Below are 17,558 nucleotides of genomic sequence, written 5' to 3'. Positions count from 1 at the left end.
GTATATCACTTACCTACACATATACACATACACATATAAACACACAAATTATATACCTAGGTGCAAACTGAAGTGTGATGTGAAATGCTATTTTTATTGCAGATTATGGGGGGTGGGGGGAAGCATTTGAAAAACAATGCACCAGGTGATCAGGCTCCATTAAAACTTAGGCACATCAATTGCTTTCTCTATGTCTCTTCGATTAACGAAGGCTGATTAATGGATGAAATTATTCCTGGGCATAATAAAACCAAGGGCCACCTCCTCAATCCTGGTGGAACAGGTTGCAGCAGGGACTCGGGGGGAGGGGTTTCTGTACCTGAAGGGGAGACGGAATCATTCACTGGCTCTGCAGCCACAGCCAGGACCTCTGAGAGACTGTCTTTGCATTCCTGGCACTGGGTGTGCTGGTGTGAGTTCACACAGAGGGCATAGATGGCATACTTCATGGCACAGAAGCTGTGGTAGAGCGTCAGGTTCTGGCACTGGCTCAGGTGCTCAGGGCCCGGAGCACCCGCTGAGTCTGAATGGGAGAGAGTAACAGGCAGCACTTCAGAGCTGGTTCTTTCAGGACGGCAGCAAGCATGCCAGACCAGAGACGCTGCACTGCTCTCTCCTTTCCGCCTGTTTGATCCGCGTCCCTCCCAGGCCTTTTCCTCCACCGCATCAGCGTTCAGTCCCCTCCATTTCCTTTTTCCCACCGGCCTCCCTCTACATGTCTCTCTAATGCAGCCCTCATGGCTATTTAACAAATCTTTTCCTTATATTTCTTAACATTTTGTTCTTTCTTTTCTTTTTTTAAAAATTAAAACTTAAAGTAAATGTTTAGAGGAGGTATGGGGGCGTTTAAAAGGAAAATATGTTTAGTCTACCTAGTGCCACATTATCCAAGAGGCAGGCTTAAAGTGTGTAAAGACTGAGTAATGAGAGCAAAGGCAACAAAATTTCTTTGGGAAAAAAAGTTCATATACATTTAAAATATATATATTTTATTGATTTCAGAGAGGAAGGGAGAGGGAGAGAGAGATAGAAACATCAGTGATGAGAGAGAATCATTGACTGGCTGCCTCCTGCATGCCACCTACTAGGAATCAAGCCTGCAACCAGGAATTGAACTGTGAACTCCTGAGGCATGCCGGCCAGGCAAAAAATGATATTTTTAAGAAAGCACTGAAGTAGACATCATGGGGAAAAACACAAATGCTGTTGAAATTCCTTGTACTTGTCTAATAATTTATAATTTCTCATTTAAAAAAATTGAGGAGAAAGAGAAGGCATCATAATATTTTAGGGACTCTAAACATCTTATTCTGGCTTGAATCCTTTTCATCATAAAAGTGCAACCTTCTCAAAGAAAAGGCATTAAATGTAGCAAAGCGAAAAAGAAGAAAATATAACCCATGATATTACCAGCTAAACACAACCATTAACAATCTGTTTTAACCCCTTTGATAATTTAGCATATACGTGTGTATGTTGAGAGTAATGACATTTTCTATACTATTCAATTTTCCTACTTCTTAAAAATAAATGATAGTATAAGCATTTGATTATGCTTCTTCATACACTACATTTCTGATGGCTGCATACAGTTCTGCTGCAGCAGGGCACTGCAGTAGTTAGGAATGCTTTGCTACTAGGATGGTGCAATAAATCCCCATGTGTATAGGCTTCCTAGTAATTACTTCTTATAGGAAGCTCAGATTTACCAAAGTCAGGGTAGAAACAGAATGAGATCAATATTGTTCCCCGCTCCTGGCCTCTACATGGCATTATTGTCCCAGGCCAGGACTTGCAAGCACTGCACAGCCCTGAGAGTGAGCGGCTCCTTAAATTTTGTACCCCAGATGCCTCTCTTGCCTCACCCTAGTCCCAGACCTATTATTGCTCCTCTTTCACCTTTTATCAGTTCTAAGTGTGTCCTGGTGGGTCACCAGGGATCGGATTTAAACCACTTCTTTGGAAGCCTTCTGCACTTGTCTGTAAACAGAAAGTTCCAGTTCCTTTAGGAAATCTGTTAAACAAGTTGCCTACCTTCCTGGAATAAAATATAGAATGCAGTGACACGGGTTTTCCAGTTAATGGTACCTCCTTTCTCAAGGTCAATCTAAGTAACATCTAGGCTGAGCAACATCTACTGCCATCTGGGAAGGTTTGTTTCTCTCAAAGCAAAATGTCCCAGGACCTGTGTGGCAGTTTGTGACTACACTATGATACCATTTTTGAGAGTAAAAGAGCTTGTTAATGGGGACTTTAATTTTAAGCCAAGATCTAAGATTAAAGCAAGACTTTACTATTGTTTCACGCAAGTCTTCTTCTAAACTGCTTTATGTGTTCAATAGAGTATGAGGGAGCTATGGGAGAGAGAGGGTAGACCCAAAGTGTGCTGTGAGAAAGCGTATGAAGAATGGAGAGACTTGCCAAGAGTTGCATAAATATTGCCAGAGATAATGCTGCGAATTCCGAGGTAAGTTCCTAATTCTGTCCCTTGGCTTGAGGGCATCCTAGTGGTTCTTGAGATGGTTCCACGAGGACAAAGGTTCCTATGGAGCTGTTCTCATAAGGTTCCCTATACCTCATCCAGAGAGGGGAGGCACGTTCCCACACCCCATGATCTCACTGGGCCAAACAGCACTAATTTAGAGGCACCTGCTAGCCACCCGCTTCGACAGATTACACCTAGGTAAGTCTTTGCTGAAAGGAACCTCGGCAAGATTGTCCTAAGAGGAAACTGTGCCCGAGTGACTCCATCGGCAACTTACTGTGCACTTGCTGGGGCTCCTTGGCTGGCACCTTCTGTAAGAGCTTGAGAACTTCTTCCTCCCTGAGGGCTGGAAGGTTTGTGAGGTGATGGAGAGAGTAGAGCACTGAGTGGCTGTCTCCACCGTGTAAATGCCACAAGAGATCCCTCTTTGGTATGGGGCTGCTGGGAGGGAAAGACGGGAGGATGGGAGGAGAGGCAGTTTATAAAACTGCTCTGAGAAAGACCATTCTGATTCCCTCTTTCTCTTGCTGTCTGGCCCCTAACACCATGGGTTTCACTTACCCAAAGACTACATTTTAGTTGGTCTGGGATACAGCAGAGCATTTATTTACCCTCTGGGAAGTACATCCATCAAGTCAGCCCTACTCATCTAGGAAGGATCTAGAAAGGGCCTTTTTGGTCAAGGGGGTCCAGAAAAAGCCTGCAGAGTAAGCTTCCCAATTTCTGTGCTCTTCCCAGCTCAGAAGCGGCACAGCTTCTCTGCTTTCCTGAGTAATGGCCTCTCGCTACTTCCCACTCTGCCTACTCTACTTCAGAAAGTGCTGGGGAAGCTGTGAAGAACAGAACAGGAACCCAGTCCTGGGGAAGCCCTGAGGCTAATATATCAGGGAAACAGGGCTTAACCAGTTCAACAGGTTACTGAATAAAAGTGTGACCGGGGTAACACATGGCCAAGAATGTGGACCACAGTACTGTCACTTTGGGCATGTCACTCAACATCTCTGGGCTTCAGTTGCCCATCTTTAAAATTAGGATAATATTCGTAACTACTTCATAGGATTACTGTGAGGCTTAAGTGAAATCATCCACATAAAGAGCTTGGAGCTATGCCTTGCATATAGTAAGTGCTCAGGAAATGTGAGCTATTGTTCTTTATCACTGTCATCCTAAATTATCCTCTTGTTATAACGTTATGGCTATAGTGAAAATAATTACTACTTATGTTTCTTTCCTGGGTTAATAGTTGGAATAATTATGAGTTGCTGGTCAACATTGTCAAGTCAAAACAGTTGTGTGGACGATGTCTTGAAATGGTCACATGCACAGAACACAGGATCAAGTGTGCCCAATGGTGGGAAGACTACACAGGGCTGTACCTGCTCTGCTGTACACACCACTCCAGGACCTCCAGGTGAGCCCACAGCCCATCGCAGGCATCCCTGAGGAGCTTATCGCCACCCTGGTCCTGTACGGACATAGAAGAAAGAGATGGCATATCTGGGGTCAGAGGCTGTAATGAACTTCAGGACCTCGCATTCTGCCTCAGCCGGAAGTCCCACAGCACTCACTTCTGAGCAGCCCAGGCTGCAGAGTCAGTTACCTGGGTCCTGTGGAGTGTCTGCAGCAACCTCCTGGCTGATGCGAGGCTCTGGCAGTGTGTCCAGCCCAGGAGCACAAGCAGTCGACGGAGAGGCCTGAATTCTCTATCCAGGAGGCAGCCAAGGCTTGGGAAGTCTTCCTCTTTCAACAGCGTTAGTGCTGTCACCTGTAAGTCAAAGGAGGCTGCTATAGGCAGTTACGTGGACTTGCTGCTCATTAGGGGAAGAAGCTTTTGGGCACAGCAGGGAGATTTCTGGCAATGACAGAAGAGGCCACTTGAATAAAAAAGGTCCAAAAAACTCTAGACCATAAGCTCTTTGAAGGCAGGCACTGACTTCCACAGTACAGGGCACACAGGATGAGGTTAACAAATATCTATTGAAATACACTGAAGCTCAGTAGCAATCTGGGAGAAATTTAGAGTAATTAAATTCCTGTCAGCTAGACAATACACTGTTACCACTGTCTTTTCTTCCCTGCACCCTCCAGAAAGCTTACAAGAATCCAACATTGTAGTTCCTGCCAAAGGACTGATGTCAAATGACTGCAGGTCTAATTACGAATGACGCTGGTTCTCGAAGACTTCTTCCCCCGGGACTATGGGATGGACAGAACCCAATGCCTCACCACTGATTAGACTGCTGTGTTGGGTAAATGAGTGGGAGAGAAATGAGGAATGGAAAAGCCTGTGGAGTCCCTTGGGTACCTCTGTGATGGAAAACATTTATGTCTGACCTACCAGGATCTGCTCGAGGAAGTGCTTGCTGTTGCTCAGGCAGTAGAAATAGGCCAGTTTCCAAGCCTCGGCTGAGTCGGGATTGGAGAACAAGGCGAGCATTGCCCGCTCGGGATCTAGATGATCCGGTGAGACTGGAAATCAAACCGGACAGGGTTACTGGGGAACCAGAGCTCTTCTTTCCTAAGCTAAAGTCCACTGGAAACACCAACTGCTAGAGTTCACTCTTTTAAAAACTTAAACCAGGCTTCCTATACTTCTATATTAGAGGCCCGTTCCTTCTCTCAGTAGCTTCTGAAAAGCTCTTTGCTGCTATTGTTATTACTTAGTTTTTTTTTCCCATCACCTCCTCCATCCTAGACTATAAGATCTGTGCTTTTAAGAAAATGCCTCCCCCTTTTGTACGTAGCCTCTCCTATTGGACTCTCTGAGCAACGTGTAAGGCCCAGCCGAGAGGAACTCGAGAGAGGCCGGGCACAGTGGGATTTCCAGCACACAGGAGAGCAGCAAAGGGAACACACCTTCTCCCGACGAGGAGGCCTTCAGTGGCTTCACTGCGGCCCTCTCTGCATAGGCATGGCCGTACAGGGAGAGCAGGCCCCGGCCGGCCTTGTGCAGCAGGCAGCTGAGCAGCCGCTCCTCCCGCAGGGGGCTCCCTTCAGTCCTGCAGGCCTCCAGTAGCTCCTCACACAGGAGACGCAGCTCAGCCCCCGGCGGCTCTGCAGGGCAACGCAGAGTCCGAAGGGCTCCGTGGATGGCCTCCACGCTCCCCGGGGACCCAGGGGCAGCGTCCTGCAAAGCTCGCAGTGCCTTTCGAATGAGGTCCACCAGTGCCTTCTGCAGAAGCCAGTCACCAGGGCCGGGGCCATCGTCTTCCCTAAGCAGAAGCTCCAGCAGGGCCTGCGCGGGCTGGGGAGCCTGGCTCAGAAGATCCAGGAGCACAGAGACAGCTTCCGAGCTGAGCCGAAGGGCCCGGCTCTCCGGCCTTCGATTTTCGTCAAGCACAGGGTCTGCGGTGTCTTGTGATAAAGCCTCATACAGTTCCTAAATAGAGGATGAAGAGAGGGATGCATGCTGAGATGTCTAGAATGTTATCACCTGTATGCCTTTATGTTTTCTCTTTTCAGTGCATATGCGTATGTGTGTGAGTGTGTGTCTAAAACAGTAGCAGTAGCAAACGCTTCTGTAGTAGTTACTACGTGCCAGGCCCTTTACACAGAAAAATAAACCTTACGAGGAAGACACTACTATTGTCCCCATTTTACAAATGAGGAGATTGAGGCAAAGAGATGAAGTCAATTGCCCAAGTCCTCCATGCTCACGCTTGCCCCTCTTACTGCCTCCAAAATGTGCACTGCCAAGCAAGTAACAAATGCATATGACACTAGGTCGAACTCAAGGCATTTAAATTCAATTTTTAAAAGAACATTACACACCCTGGACTGTGTGGCTCAGTTGGTTGGAGCTTCGTTCTGTGAACCAAAAGGTAGCAGTTTGGATTCCCGGTCAGGGTGCATACTGGAGGCAAACGATCAATGTTTCTCTCGCATTGATATTTCTCTCTCTCCCTCTCTGTCTCTCTCTCTCTCCCTCTCCCTGCTTTCTCTCTAAAAATCAATGAAAAAATAAATAAAATAATAAAAAAGAACATTATGTGTCAGTTTTTAATCTTTGATCTAAATCGTAGTCCTAATACGTCCATCCCACACAACTCTCCCTTTTTACTGGGCCTTCAACGTACTCACAATTAGTACCCCATGGTTTATAACTGTCTCAAGTGTCTATTAGTCTCTCCTCCCTGACTAGACTAAGCCCTTAAAGGCAAGAACCTCTATAGCAAGCATGTCAAACTCGTGGCCTGCAGGCCGCATATTCGACATGCTTGTTCTATAGCCTATAATTTGTTTGTAGAGTGGGCGCAGAGAGAGAAGAGGGGGTGCTTTAATACCATGCCTATGTACGGTACTCAGGGATGCTTCTTCATGAACTGCCTCCAAGATGGGAACAGAACCATGAGTCCTTGACTTAATATAAGTGAAAGGATGTACTTTAAATCCTACAGCTAATATGCCTGTATTAGCTCATGGTAGAGTGATGAAGAAAATAAGTACTGAGCCTCAGAGCATACCTCAGGCACGTGAGTATAGATCTAGGTAAGACTTATAGTTTAGCCTTGGCCTGGTGGCTCAGTTGGTTAGAGTGTCATCTTGATATGCCAAGGTTGTAGGTTCAATCTCCAGTCAGGACATATACAAAAATCAACCAATGAATGCCTAAATAAGTGGAACAACAAATAGATGTTCCTTTCTCTCTCTCACCCTTCTTCTCTCTTTCTAAAATCAATAAACAAAACAAAACAAAAAGTCTTCGTTTGAATCTAGCCCCAGAAGATTGTTGTTAACTCTAACACATTCAGTGTAGCTCTTACAGAACCATGTATTCAACAAATACTAGTTCCTGTTTCCCTTCACATTTCCTGTCATATACTGGTGGAAAATTCAAATACCTAGTTTAAATCCAAGTTATGTATTCCTTTTACATGAAATGAAAAAAAACTTTAATCTATAGTTGTACTTAGTACTTCTGGATAATACACCTCTGAGAATTCTAAAATCAGTTAAGTTTACCGTAATTTTAAACTCCCCTCAGAGGGGCCTCTATCTAACCCGGTCTTGCGTGAGACCAGAGTACACAGCCAGCATCTAGGGCAGGGGTCCTTAAACTATGGCCCGCAGGCCACATGCAAATACAAATATTGTATTTGTTCCCGTTTTGTTTTTTACTTCAAAATAAGATATGTGCAGTGTGCATAGGAATTTGTTCATAGTTTTTTTTTAAACTATAGTCCGGCCCTCCAACGGTCTGAGGGACAGTGAACTGGCCCCGTTTAAAAAGTTTGAGGACCCCTGATCTAGGGGACCTATCTCCACTGGATCCCTGGAAGCTGAACTGGTTGGTAACTGTGACTCTGGGCAGACGACTCCCAACCCCTCTCTCACCTTGAGGATGTCCTCTGGAATGTTACCTTGAAGGTCTTCCGATAATAAAAGAAATTCTAGCTTTCTCCGGAAAACAGCTGGGAGTAACTTCTAGAAAAATCATAAGACATAAGCACAGTGATTAGGCATATGTTTTAGTTAATAAATTATAAATACTTCTCTCCAGTGACTTTTTTTTTTTTTACTGAAAGAAAATTTTATTTTATTTATCACTAGCCATGCATTTTTGTCACTGGTTATTGCATAAAGACTACTTGATGCCATTGTCCAAGTGGCATGATCATTTTCTGTCCAAAATTCACTTTGTCTTTATAGAATTTTCATGATTTACATACATACATATATCAGTGAAGGTTTAACATGGAAATGCAATCTAGCATCCATAAAATCTGATGTTTTGCAGATACTAATGTAGAAGAGATGTGCTTTTAGTCACCTTTTTAGTTGAGTCACCTTATGTAAAAAAATAAATCAATAACTTAGAGGTTCTAAATCTCTAATGGAGATTCTCCAATGTGCTCATAGAAATGGTTAAACAGTAAGACTGTGAGAAACAACTCCCATGTCCACATCCTCTTGCAGTTTCTGTACCACTGTGCTGCCAGCTGCTTTCCTTTGCAAGCAGAAGGAGCCTGGATGAGATACACGTTTTGCTTGACTTTTTGATGTCCTGAGCTTTCTGTAGTTCTTTATTTTTCTTCAACCTATGCATTATAAAAGTTGCATGATGTCTCTATTTGATCTCTTCGACTCCCTTCAGGGCAGTAATCATTTCATTCCACAGCTCTCGTGGCTACTGACAGGTTCATTTCCACATTTTTCAAATTCAAATGGATTATCCACTGTAAGCTCTTTACCTGCTGCTTTACGGAATGCTTTAGTCCACCTGACCTTATAAGGATTAAGCTTCTTTTTAAAGTTTTTATGACACTTGGATTTACAGAACCTGAACACCTTGCAATTGTTTTAGATGAACATCATACGTGGCCAGGGTATATGAGCCCGAAACAGAAATAACACTTCTTGATCTCCCCAGTTACTCTTATTTCTGCTGTTTCTCTAAGATAATCATTAAACTCCTAGAAATGTGTTGAGATACTTTTCTTTATAAACAAAACAGCTAAACTTGGATGCATACCCCTCTTAAATACTATCACTTAAATCTCACACTGGTCAGCCTCAAACTCCAAGGTTTTCTCATTTCATAGGACTTTTTCTGTCATTTGAAGTCCTTCTCCAAGAACCTCCCTTGGGGACCTGGAGAGTATTATGCTAAGCAAAACAAGCCAGTTGGAAAAAGACAAGCATCACATGATCTCACTCATATGTGGAATCTAATGAACAAAATAAACTAATGAACAAAATAGATCCAGAGACATAGAAGCATGGAACAGACTATGGAATCTCAGAGGGAAGGTGAGGGTGGGTGGGTGGGAAGAGATCAACCTAAGAACTTGTATGCATATACGCATAACCCATGGACACAGACAATAGGGTGGTGAAGGCCTGGGGAGGGGGACGAGGGTGGGCTAGAAGAGGTCAATGAGGGGAAATAGGGGAATAGGGGACAAATGCAATACTTTCAACAATAAAGATTCAAAAAACAAAAAACAAACCTCCCTTGCAGTGACCAAAACACCCAGTTATGAGTAAGCCTGCGAAGGTGTGAGCCACATTATCCTCTTTGGTCCAAATCCTTGATGTGGTATTATTATAAGTTGGAAAACAAAAGTAAACAGAAAGGATCTAATGTTTATTAAACGCTTATTATGTGCCAGGTACTGTGTGCTATGTTTTAAAAAATCTCATTTAATGTCTAAATCAAACAAACCTGTGGGATAAGTAGATATTTTTAAAAATAATCTTTACTAAAGATGAAGTGGTTAGGAAGTACTTTCCAATTGCTTCAAGCATGAAAAGGAAAAAGTTTCCCCAGTGTTTGCTAATGACACTTGCCATGTATAAAGGAAGAGAAAGCCTCTGCCTTTTTCACGACCAACTTGTTTCACAATTACTTCCCTTCACCAGGTTCTTAAAACAAACTATAGTCACCTTTTCTCCAGACACAAATACAAATAGATCAAGCGCAGGAATAATCTTGACAAACACAACTCTATATCAGAGACACCTGTAAATCATGCAGCTGGTTAAAGCTTCCAGAAGCTGGGTTTTATGGAAAGGTCCCCTATCTCAAGGCAAGAAGTACTTGCAGGTTGTGTGTGAAGGGAGTTTACAACACAAGATCACACTTATTCTATTAATGCCATTCATAAATCACATCAGAGGCTAACATGATCTGGCATGTTCTTGGTTAAAAATTCCTATTTCTTCTTACCACACCCTTCTCTAACGCACCTACACCATCTGAATGCTTGTATAACACTAGTGATTGGAAGTTGGAGAAAATTCATGCCGGAAGCAAAGATTAGTGCTTCTATTGAGGACTAAAGGAAAGGAACAGGTAAGATGTCTAGACAGAAGCCCTTAATAAAAGTACAAAGCCTGGTTAAGATTTTAGAACTTTAATCTAGAATTCTAATTAGTTTATATTTTATTTCACTGGTGACATTATATTATGCGTATGCATGGCCATAAATGACTAACATTCCTAAAACAAGCAAGGATTTGTTCCATGTTTCTAAGCAGAGATTTTCTTACTATAAAAGCAAAGAATGTTCAGTGTAGAAAAATTAGAATATACAAATAGGCAAATGAAACCACCCCTCACCCAGAATCTTTCCATTTAAAAGAACGATTAATACTGTGGTGTAAGGGCATTCAGACCATGCATCAATGCATGCATACCAAATCTACTGTTTTCTAAACTTTTTTTTCACATGGCAGAACATGAACATTTTCCCCATGTCACTGAAATTCATTTAGCACCCACTTTTCATAATGGCATTTACAAATAGATGAGTCCATGCTGCACTGTGGACATGGGAGTTGTTTTCAGCTTTCCCCTATTAGAAGCAGCATGGCGGTGAACATTTCTGCAGTTACTCATGTAGAGATAAATCACTACAAGATATAAAGGAAAGGGAAAATGGAATCATCGTTTCCACTAATAATTACAAAGGAAGCTTTCGGCAGAAGGTGGGAGACTGCAAAAGGATAGGCAGCCAGCTAGTGCCTGGAAGATGAACGCCACTCCAGGATAATGAATGGCTTTGGAGAACTACTCCAAGAATTCACTTGAAATCTTAGTCCTTGTATAAACTTTTAAAATTCTCTGAGGTCCTTGTTTGAAGTTTAGAAGTCCTACAACTTCTTAAATAACTGAGGCATTGGAGCCTTATAGACTGAAGGAACTTTGGTGCTGGCAAAAGCAAGAACAACTCATAGTCTGTGCTAACGAGTCAGGGAAGTTAAATCCACCACCTGACCTGGTTGAGCCAAGTGCCCATAAAATAAGCAACCAATCAGCCATAAAGTAAGCAAATGCCCTTCAGTGAGAGTAAAAATCATCTGGTTGATAAATTCCATGTTTGTACTGGAAATATCCTTAGTAACAATAAAACATTTTTTCTTCTCTCTTTGAAGCCACTATTAAATATTTTAGCTCAAGTTTTTCTCTTTTAAATCTGAAGCTATAGTCAACTCTTAATTATCCTGGGGTTACTTTTCAATTTTGGTTCTTTCTTTCCTCCTAGTTTTTTCATCATTTCTTTTTGCAGACAATTGGCAAATGCCTGAATAAGAAATATATTTAGACTAGTGACCCGGTGCACAGATTCGTGCACATTGAAAGGAAATTAATTAGAAGGTGGCTGGTGGGGCAGGACTGGGTGAGATGGGCTGGACATGCCCTGGAGCCAACCTCTCATGGTCCCTCCCCGGCCCCTGCGGAGTGAGCGGGGTCCCTCCAGCAGGTGGGGTCCCTCGGCCTGGCCTACGGGGATCGGGCTGAAACAGGCTCTCTGACATCCCGAGGGGTCCCGGAGTGAGAGAGGGCACTCTGCAAAGTTGCTGTTGTACAGGGTGTGGAACACAAATGCAAGTGTGCAGTAAACCAGATTTGGGGCCGACAGTGCCCCAGCAACAACATAACCCACAGCTAAAGGTAGAATTGCACGGCCCCATGAGGAATCGGGCTCCTTCCTCTCTGGTTTCAGGGTGCATCACTTGAGAACCGCAGCTGCCAAGTCACTGCAGCTCGGCAGCTCCTGTGTTGAGCATCTGCCTCCTGGTGGTCAGTACGCATCATAGCGACCAGTCAGCCAGGTGGAGGGATACTTAGCATATTAGCCTTTTATACATATTGATTAGTAATTTCTGTTACTTTTGACAGCTCTGTGGAGAGAAGGGTAGGGGCCAAGCACAACTGGAACTAAAGACAAAATTATGATGACTGATGGGAGTAAAGAAGAAAATTAGGTTAAATTATAGATATTTATAAAATAGAACTTTTAGTTTCCTACTTTTAAGTCCATGAAGGCTAAAACTAATACTGAGGTGGAAAAAGCAGAGGAATGGGAATTCAAAGTCAGAAGATCTTGGTTCCACCTCTAATTTTGCCAGTTATTGGTATGACCTTGGGCCAGTCATTTCTCTTCTGAATCAGAGGTTCCTCACTTAAATCTTAAAGTCTGAGGTTTAATAAAAATTGCCTCAGAGCAATACCTTTAATGGATATAAATTTCTTTCTTTTTTTTGAATCATATATGGACGTTTATTCCAATACTGACAGCAGTATGGGAGAGCAGCAGGTCATCCACAAAATCTGCTTTGCAGCCCCCCATAAGCCATCTGCTTATATATAGTAGGACAACGATTACACAGGAAAATATGGGTTATCGGTATGGGGAAGTAGGAATTAAAGGCATGGGGAAGTAGGAGGTTGGGGTGGGACTCCATTGTTTGGGCAGCAAGATTGTTAATCTTTCCATGAGAATGGACTGAATTCCAAGGTTGATTCCTAGGTCCAAGGTTGACTCTCATGGATATCAATTTCTGATAACTATCACATACTTCTAAAAAGTCTTTTTGCTCTGGCCAGAGTGGCTCAGTTGGTTAGAGTGTAGTATGGTACACCAGAAGGTGGCGGGTTCGATTCCTGGTCAGGGAATATACTCAGGTTGCAGTTCCCATCACCAGTCAGGGTGTACTGGAGGCAACCAATTGATATCTCTCCTCTCTCTCTCTCCTTCTCTCCCTCCGCCCCCCCCCCCCTTCTCCCTCTCCCTTCCTCTAAAACCAATAAAGTTAAAGTTAAAAAAATAAAAAGGCTTTTCATGGCAATTTTTCTTTTGGGGGAAAAAAAAAGCACTTCCTCACAATTTCTTCAGGATTAATTTGCTCACTTTGTTTTTATATTTGGTAAGTTATCATTCAATTCATGTTCATTACTAACTTATTAATTAATGAGGTTTAAATCTACAAGATTTCACTGCACTGGACTAGTGAAAATGAGATTTTTGGAAGAACAAACAAGTTTCAGCCCAGCCCATTCTCCATTACTTGGGTATTACGAGAGTCATATGTCACTCCCTACTCCCTACCTTGTCACTCTCACTAAGATCTGCAAAGCTCTGTTCAGGCACAGCTCTCATGATGGTATTTAGCAGAATGGTATCACCTCAAATGGTATTACATACTAATGTTATGTTAGTGAATTAATGAATGAATTTGGTTAAGAAGACATCAATAAAAATGTGAGCCATTCTCACTATCAGTACCGAGAGAGGATGTTACAAACCTCATAATAAAGGAAGTAACAGTCAGAGGGGAAATCTCATAACTACTGCCAAACTGTTCCCTGTCTCGGCCTCAGGAGAAAATTTGAAATAGAAACCTACTTACTTTTTCTTGGGCAAACCACTTCTCCAGTACAAGAAGCCAGACCCAGGCTAATCTTTGAGGGTTGATGTCTGGTCCACATCTGAAAAATGTAGAGAGAAAGAACTCCTAAACAAAGAATTTCTACTGACGTTTTCCTCTTTTGCCATCCAAGATTTAGATTTCAATGCTCAGTCTATTTTCAACCTGAACAGGCAAGATGTTCTAATGAGAAAAGTTTCAAATGTACATGACAGATCAATAAAACTAGAATCAGAATAGAGCTAGCAGCTTTCATAAAAAAGAAAAAAAAAGGTCTTAATCCTACCTCCACCTCCCTATCTAGTCTTTATTATTTTTAAACAAAATATTACATAGAAAACCATAAAAGCAAAGCTATCTAAAGTATATTCTTGAAAATAGAAACTGAATCAAGTAGTCTTAAAGAAAAAAGGAACTTGACAAAAATTTATTTTTAACTCTACACCAAAAAGAGGGTTATAGGAATTCGTAAGCCTTTCTTTGAAGTTAGTAATATAAATTAGTAACAGGCTGGAACACAAATTTAAGGGGGAAAAAATAAAGGAAGAAAAGTCCCCTAAGTCTCCACTCTATACAGGGTGGGACAAAGGTAGGCTTACAGTTGTTCATATGGAAAATAATATAATAATTAATAAATAATATGGGAATAGACTCTGTTTCACATACTTACAACTATAAACCTACTTTTGCCCTACCCTGTATGTTAATACAGTACTTAAACAACATAACGTAATTGCCAAAGTAATGAAAATTGAGGGAGAAACTGAATAGTACATTTAATTCCTATACCATTAGTTATTAGCACTGTCAGAAAGAATTTCATTAAATATTTAGATAGATAACAGTGGTTGTCAGGGGGCAAGGAGAGATCAAAATACAGAGAGGTATGATGAAACAGTTGTGTATTTTGACTACAGGAAGTAAGGGAATTCTTTTGTGGTGATGAGATAGTTGTGTATCTTGACATGAATATACACATGAATAAAGCTGCATAGAACTACACACAGAAAAATGAACCCAGATTAAATCCTGGTGAAAACGGAATAATCTAGTTAACAGTAATTGCCTGTATTAATTTCCTGGTTTTGCTATTATACTATTATGAGATGTCACAACTGGGGGAATCTATTGAAAGGGTACTTTTTGTATTATTTTTGCACTTCTTGGGAGTATAATTATTAAAAAAAAAAAAAGCTTTAAGTGAATTCACTTCCAGTAGTTCTGAAGTGAATTCACTTCAATTTCATAAGTCAGAAGAGAGTAGCGTTTGTTTGTTTTTGGAGGCAGAGAAAATGCTTTTCAATGCAGCCCCACCATCTACTTTAATGATAATAAACAAGAAAAGGTGGTTCCATACATAATTTGCTGACCAGGCTTAAACACAGTTCCAAGTGCTAATTCAAAGCCAATATTAATTAGGTGATAGGTAAGTATTACAGAGGTAAAATTTCAGAGCATGTGAAATACACTCCCCCTCTGCTAATTCTTCAGGGAGTAGCGGAGTGAGGCTCATGGACCGGAGCCCAAACACTGACTCTTGTGTCCCCTGCCCCGTGACTGCCTGCCAGGACTCGGATCCCTTACCTCAGCTGATGGGGACACGCCACCAGCGCCCGTAGAATGTCCTCCACCTGCTTGGGAATGTCCCCTTGCGCCGCGTGTAGCTGAGGCACACAGGCCTGTGCCAGCTCCCACTCTCCTCGCTGCAGGCACTCACAGAAAAACCCAAACAGCTCCCTCTGGGAAGCGGTTTCCTCTTTTCCAAACGGATGATGCATTTTCCCAGCACAGAGTGCAGGGAGACAGGAAGGGATGAATTACGCAGAACACATGGTCAATTTTCTCCTCCGTGGATCACCTCCTATGGACAGTACACACCAGAGTGAGGGGAAACGGACGGCGTTGTATTTAGACAATTAGTAACTACCAGCCCGACGGGGAAGGCGGGGTTGACTTTCCTCATCATCATGGTAAGATGGCTTTGACATGTTCCTGCCGTCTTTGAGAAGTTACACCTTTCCCCAAGGGTCGGATCTCATCTCTCTACGAGCATCTGACATTCAATTAATATGAACGATCCTATCAGTCGGAGGCGCAGCCCCTGAACTCCACGTTCGCAGCCCCTCCGGAACTTTATTCGCAGTCCGGCTCCCAAGCCCCAGGTGGTCGCCCCCTAAGGATGGGAAATTCAGCAGGACCCTCCCTAGTTGGAGCCCTCCAGTGAGGCAGCGGATTGAGGGTCCCGAGGTGACTCGGTGCCCGACCTGGAGGGCGGTGGGGTTGGGGCGCAGGGACGCCCCCTGCAGGGGTGTTGGAGAGCGCTCCCGCCTTCTCTGGGGCGCCTCACACTCACCTGCTCCCGGTGCCCACAGCGACAGTGCCCCCCGCGCAGCCATGTTTCAGTCGAGTCAGGTGACAGGTCCCATGTGGAGCTCGCAAGGCGGGTGGCGGGGGCTGACGGTGGACGGAGGCCACTCCTATTGGCCAATGGAGGGAAGATGCAAATAAAGCGCCATACTTGTTTGGGTCACGTGATGCCACCTCTAGGAACTAGGAAGCTCGGAGGCTGGGGGAGAGTCCCTCGGCCATCTGGCTAAGGAACATTCCTTTTAGTTTTGACAATTCCTCTGCGCGACGCCTTCCGTTCTGCGTTCGGCGAAGCGGGCGGCAGAAACAGCTCTCTTCCTTGATTTTGTTCTGCCGCCCTCTTTTCTCCCTAGCGGTTGAAGTCAGCGGTTACTGAGCTCCAATCAGTGCTTTGCCAAGCCTTGGGGGGTTATCCAGAGCGAGACCAGAATCAATCCCCCTCCATTTTTATTCTGTATACTCGGGCTCATTTATAATCCCAGAACCCTGCGTTCCGAAGTCCCATTTTCTTCCGTTTAACTCTATTCATTTATTTGCTCATTTACCCGACAACCGTTAACTGAGCGGTGTGCTAGCCTTTCGAAGCGGAACAAATTGTGGTCCCGGTCCTCAGGGAGCTCAGTTTAGTGAGGGGCGCAGGGCAATAATTAGGGTAAAATGGGCTACATTATAAAATAGAGGCATGCAAAGCATGAGCAAAAGTTCTTCGCAGATGAAATAATCGGAACTTGAGGAAGTAACGGCTGGAGCAATTTTATTTAGCATTGCCCAATCTATAATCACTACCAAAGGGTGATGAAAAAAGCAAGCCAAAACAAACCGAAAGCTTCTTCCAAAACCTCTCTTATGATAGACGGATTTCCCGAAAACTATCCTAGTCTCGGATCCATTAAGCAATTTTTCAATGTAGTGACAAAATAAAGAAAACATCTAGCAAGGTTTATCCTGGTTTCATACACTCTTTGCTTATGTTCCTCCACTGCATTTTGATAATTACTACTAGACTGAGAAACTGGCAAATTTATTTCCGAGTGTGAACTACAACTCCCAGCAAGCCGCGGAGCCGACCTGGCTCTGCCTGCCTCTGATTGGATAGTTTCCAGGACGACGACCCAACCAGCGCTTAGCTTGTTGCTTTGCAGCATTTTCCGCGGGGAACTGAGTGATGGGTGGGGGAAACTTTGAAAGTTGGATGCTGCAGACCCGGTACTGGAAAGTTTCATCTTGGGGGCCGTTGTGGGGAAGCGGGGTGCGCTCCTTCTCTGGACCTGTGGTATTCATATTGGAGAATCTTTCTTGGGTGCAGGGCACGCCCCCTTCAGTCGGTAGGGATCCTAACGTGAACCCTGTCGCGGATCTGGGAGCTTCTTTTGTAGGTTTGCAAGGAAGCTGGGCCTTGTTGAAACAGTTCTTTTTAGAGGATTCTGCGGTGTTGTTTTTGCCTCATGATGTCCACCCCTCACTTTTACTTCCGGGAAGTTTGGGGGAAGTTGAGGGCCTGCCCGTCTTCAGGTAGATAATAGCGTGGAATCTGGAGTCAGATCCCTGGATT

General features: G+C 43.5%; 2 protein-coding genes and 1 pseudogene across 3 annotated transcripts in view; 1 reads left to right on the top strand and 2 right to left on the bottom strand.

Moving 5' to 3' along the window:
* Positions 1 to 16,049, bottom strand: part of ZFYVE26 (zinc finger FYVE-type containing 26) — a 71,223-nt gene extending 55,174 nt beyond the window's left edge. Inside the window, exons 1-10 of the mRNA XM_081088240.1 lie at positions 15,993 to 16,049; positions 15,224 to 15,500; positions 13,622 to 13,700; positions 7,820 to 7,909; positions 5,342 to 5,864; positions 4,824 to 4,954; positions 4,086 to 4,250; positions 3,862 to 3,950; positions 2,763 to 2,926; positions 320 to 523 (exon numbers count right to left, since the gene is read on the bottom strand). Coding sequence (XP_080944366.1) covers positions 320 to 523; positions 2,763 to 2,926; positions 3,862 to 3,950; positions 4,086 to 4,250; positions 4,824 to 4,954; positions 5,342 to 5,864; positions 7,820 to 7,909; positions 13,622 to 13,700; positions 15,224 to 15,417 — 1,639 coding nt within the window. The 5' untranslated portion in view covers positions 15,418 to 15,500; positions 15,993 to 16,049. The remainder of the gene's footprint in view (positions 1 to 319; positions 524 to 2,762; positions 2,927 to 3,861; positions 3,951 to 4,085; positions 4,251 to 4,823; positions 4,955 to 5,341; positions 5,865 to 7,819; positions 7,910 to 13,621; positions 13,701 to 15,223; positions 15,501 to 15,992) is intronic.
* On the bottom strand, positions 8,351 to 13,371 carry LOC308526709 (putative ribosome biogenesis protein RLP24; annotated as a pseudogene). Its single transcript has 2 exons — positions 13,321 to 13,371; positions 8,351 to 8,898 (listed from the first exon to the last, which is right to left on the bottom strand). The product of its transcript is annotated as a putative ribosome biogenesis protein RLP24 (transcript).
* Positions 16,050 to 17,174: 1,125 nt separating the features above from the next.
* The window catches only part of RAD51B (RAD51 paralog B), a 521,923-nt gene continuing 521,539 nt past the window's right edge, over positions 17,175 to 17,558 (top strand). The window contains exon 1 of the mRNA XM_081088043.1: positions 17,175 to 17,212. Within this exon, the coding sequence (XP_080944169.1) occupies positions 17,199 to 17,212 (14 nt within the window). The 5' untranslated portion in view covers positions 17,175 to 17,198. The remainder of the gene's footprint in view (positions 17,213 to 17,558) is intronic.

The sequence above is a fragment of the Myotis nattereri genome (genome assembly GCF_964212035.1).
Source record: "Myotis nattereri genome assembly, chromosome: 1".
NCBI lineage: Eukaryota > Metazoa > Chordata > Mammalia > Chiroptera > Vespertilionidae > Myotis > Myotis nattereri.
Note: the sequence above shows the minus strand (reverse complement) of the source record. Positions and strands in the feature narration are given on the sequence as shown.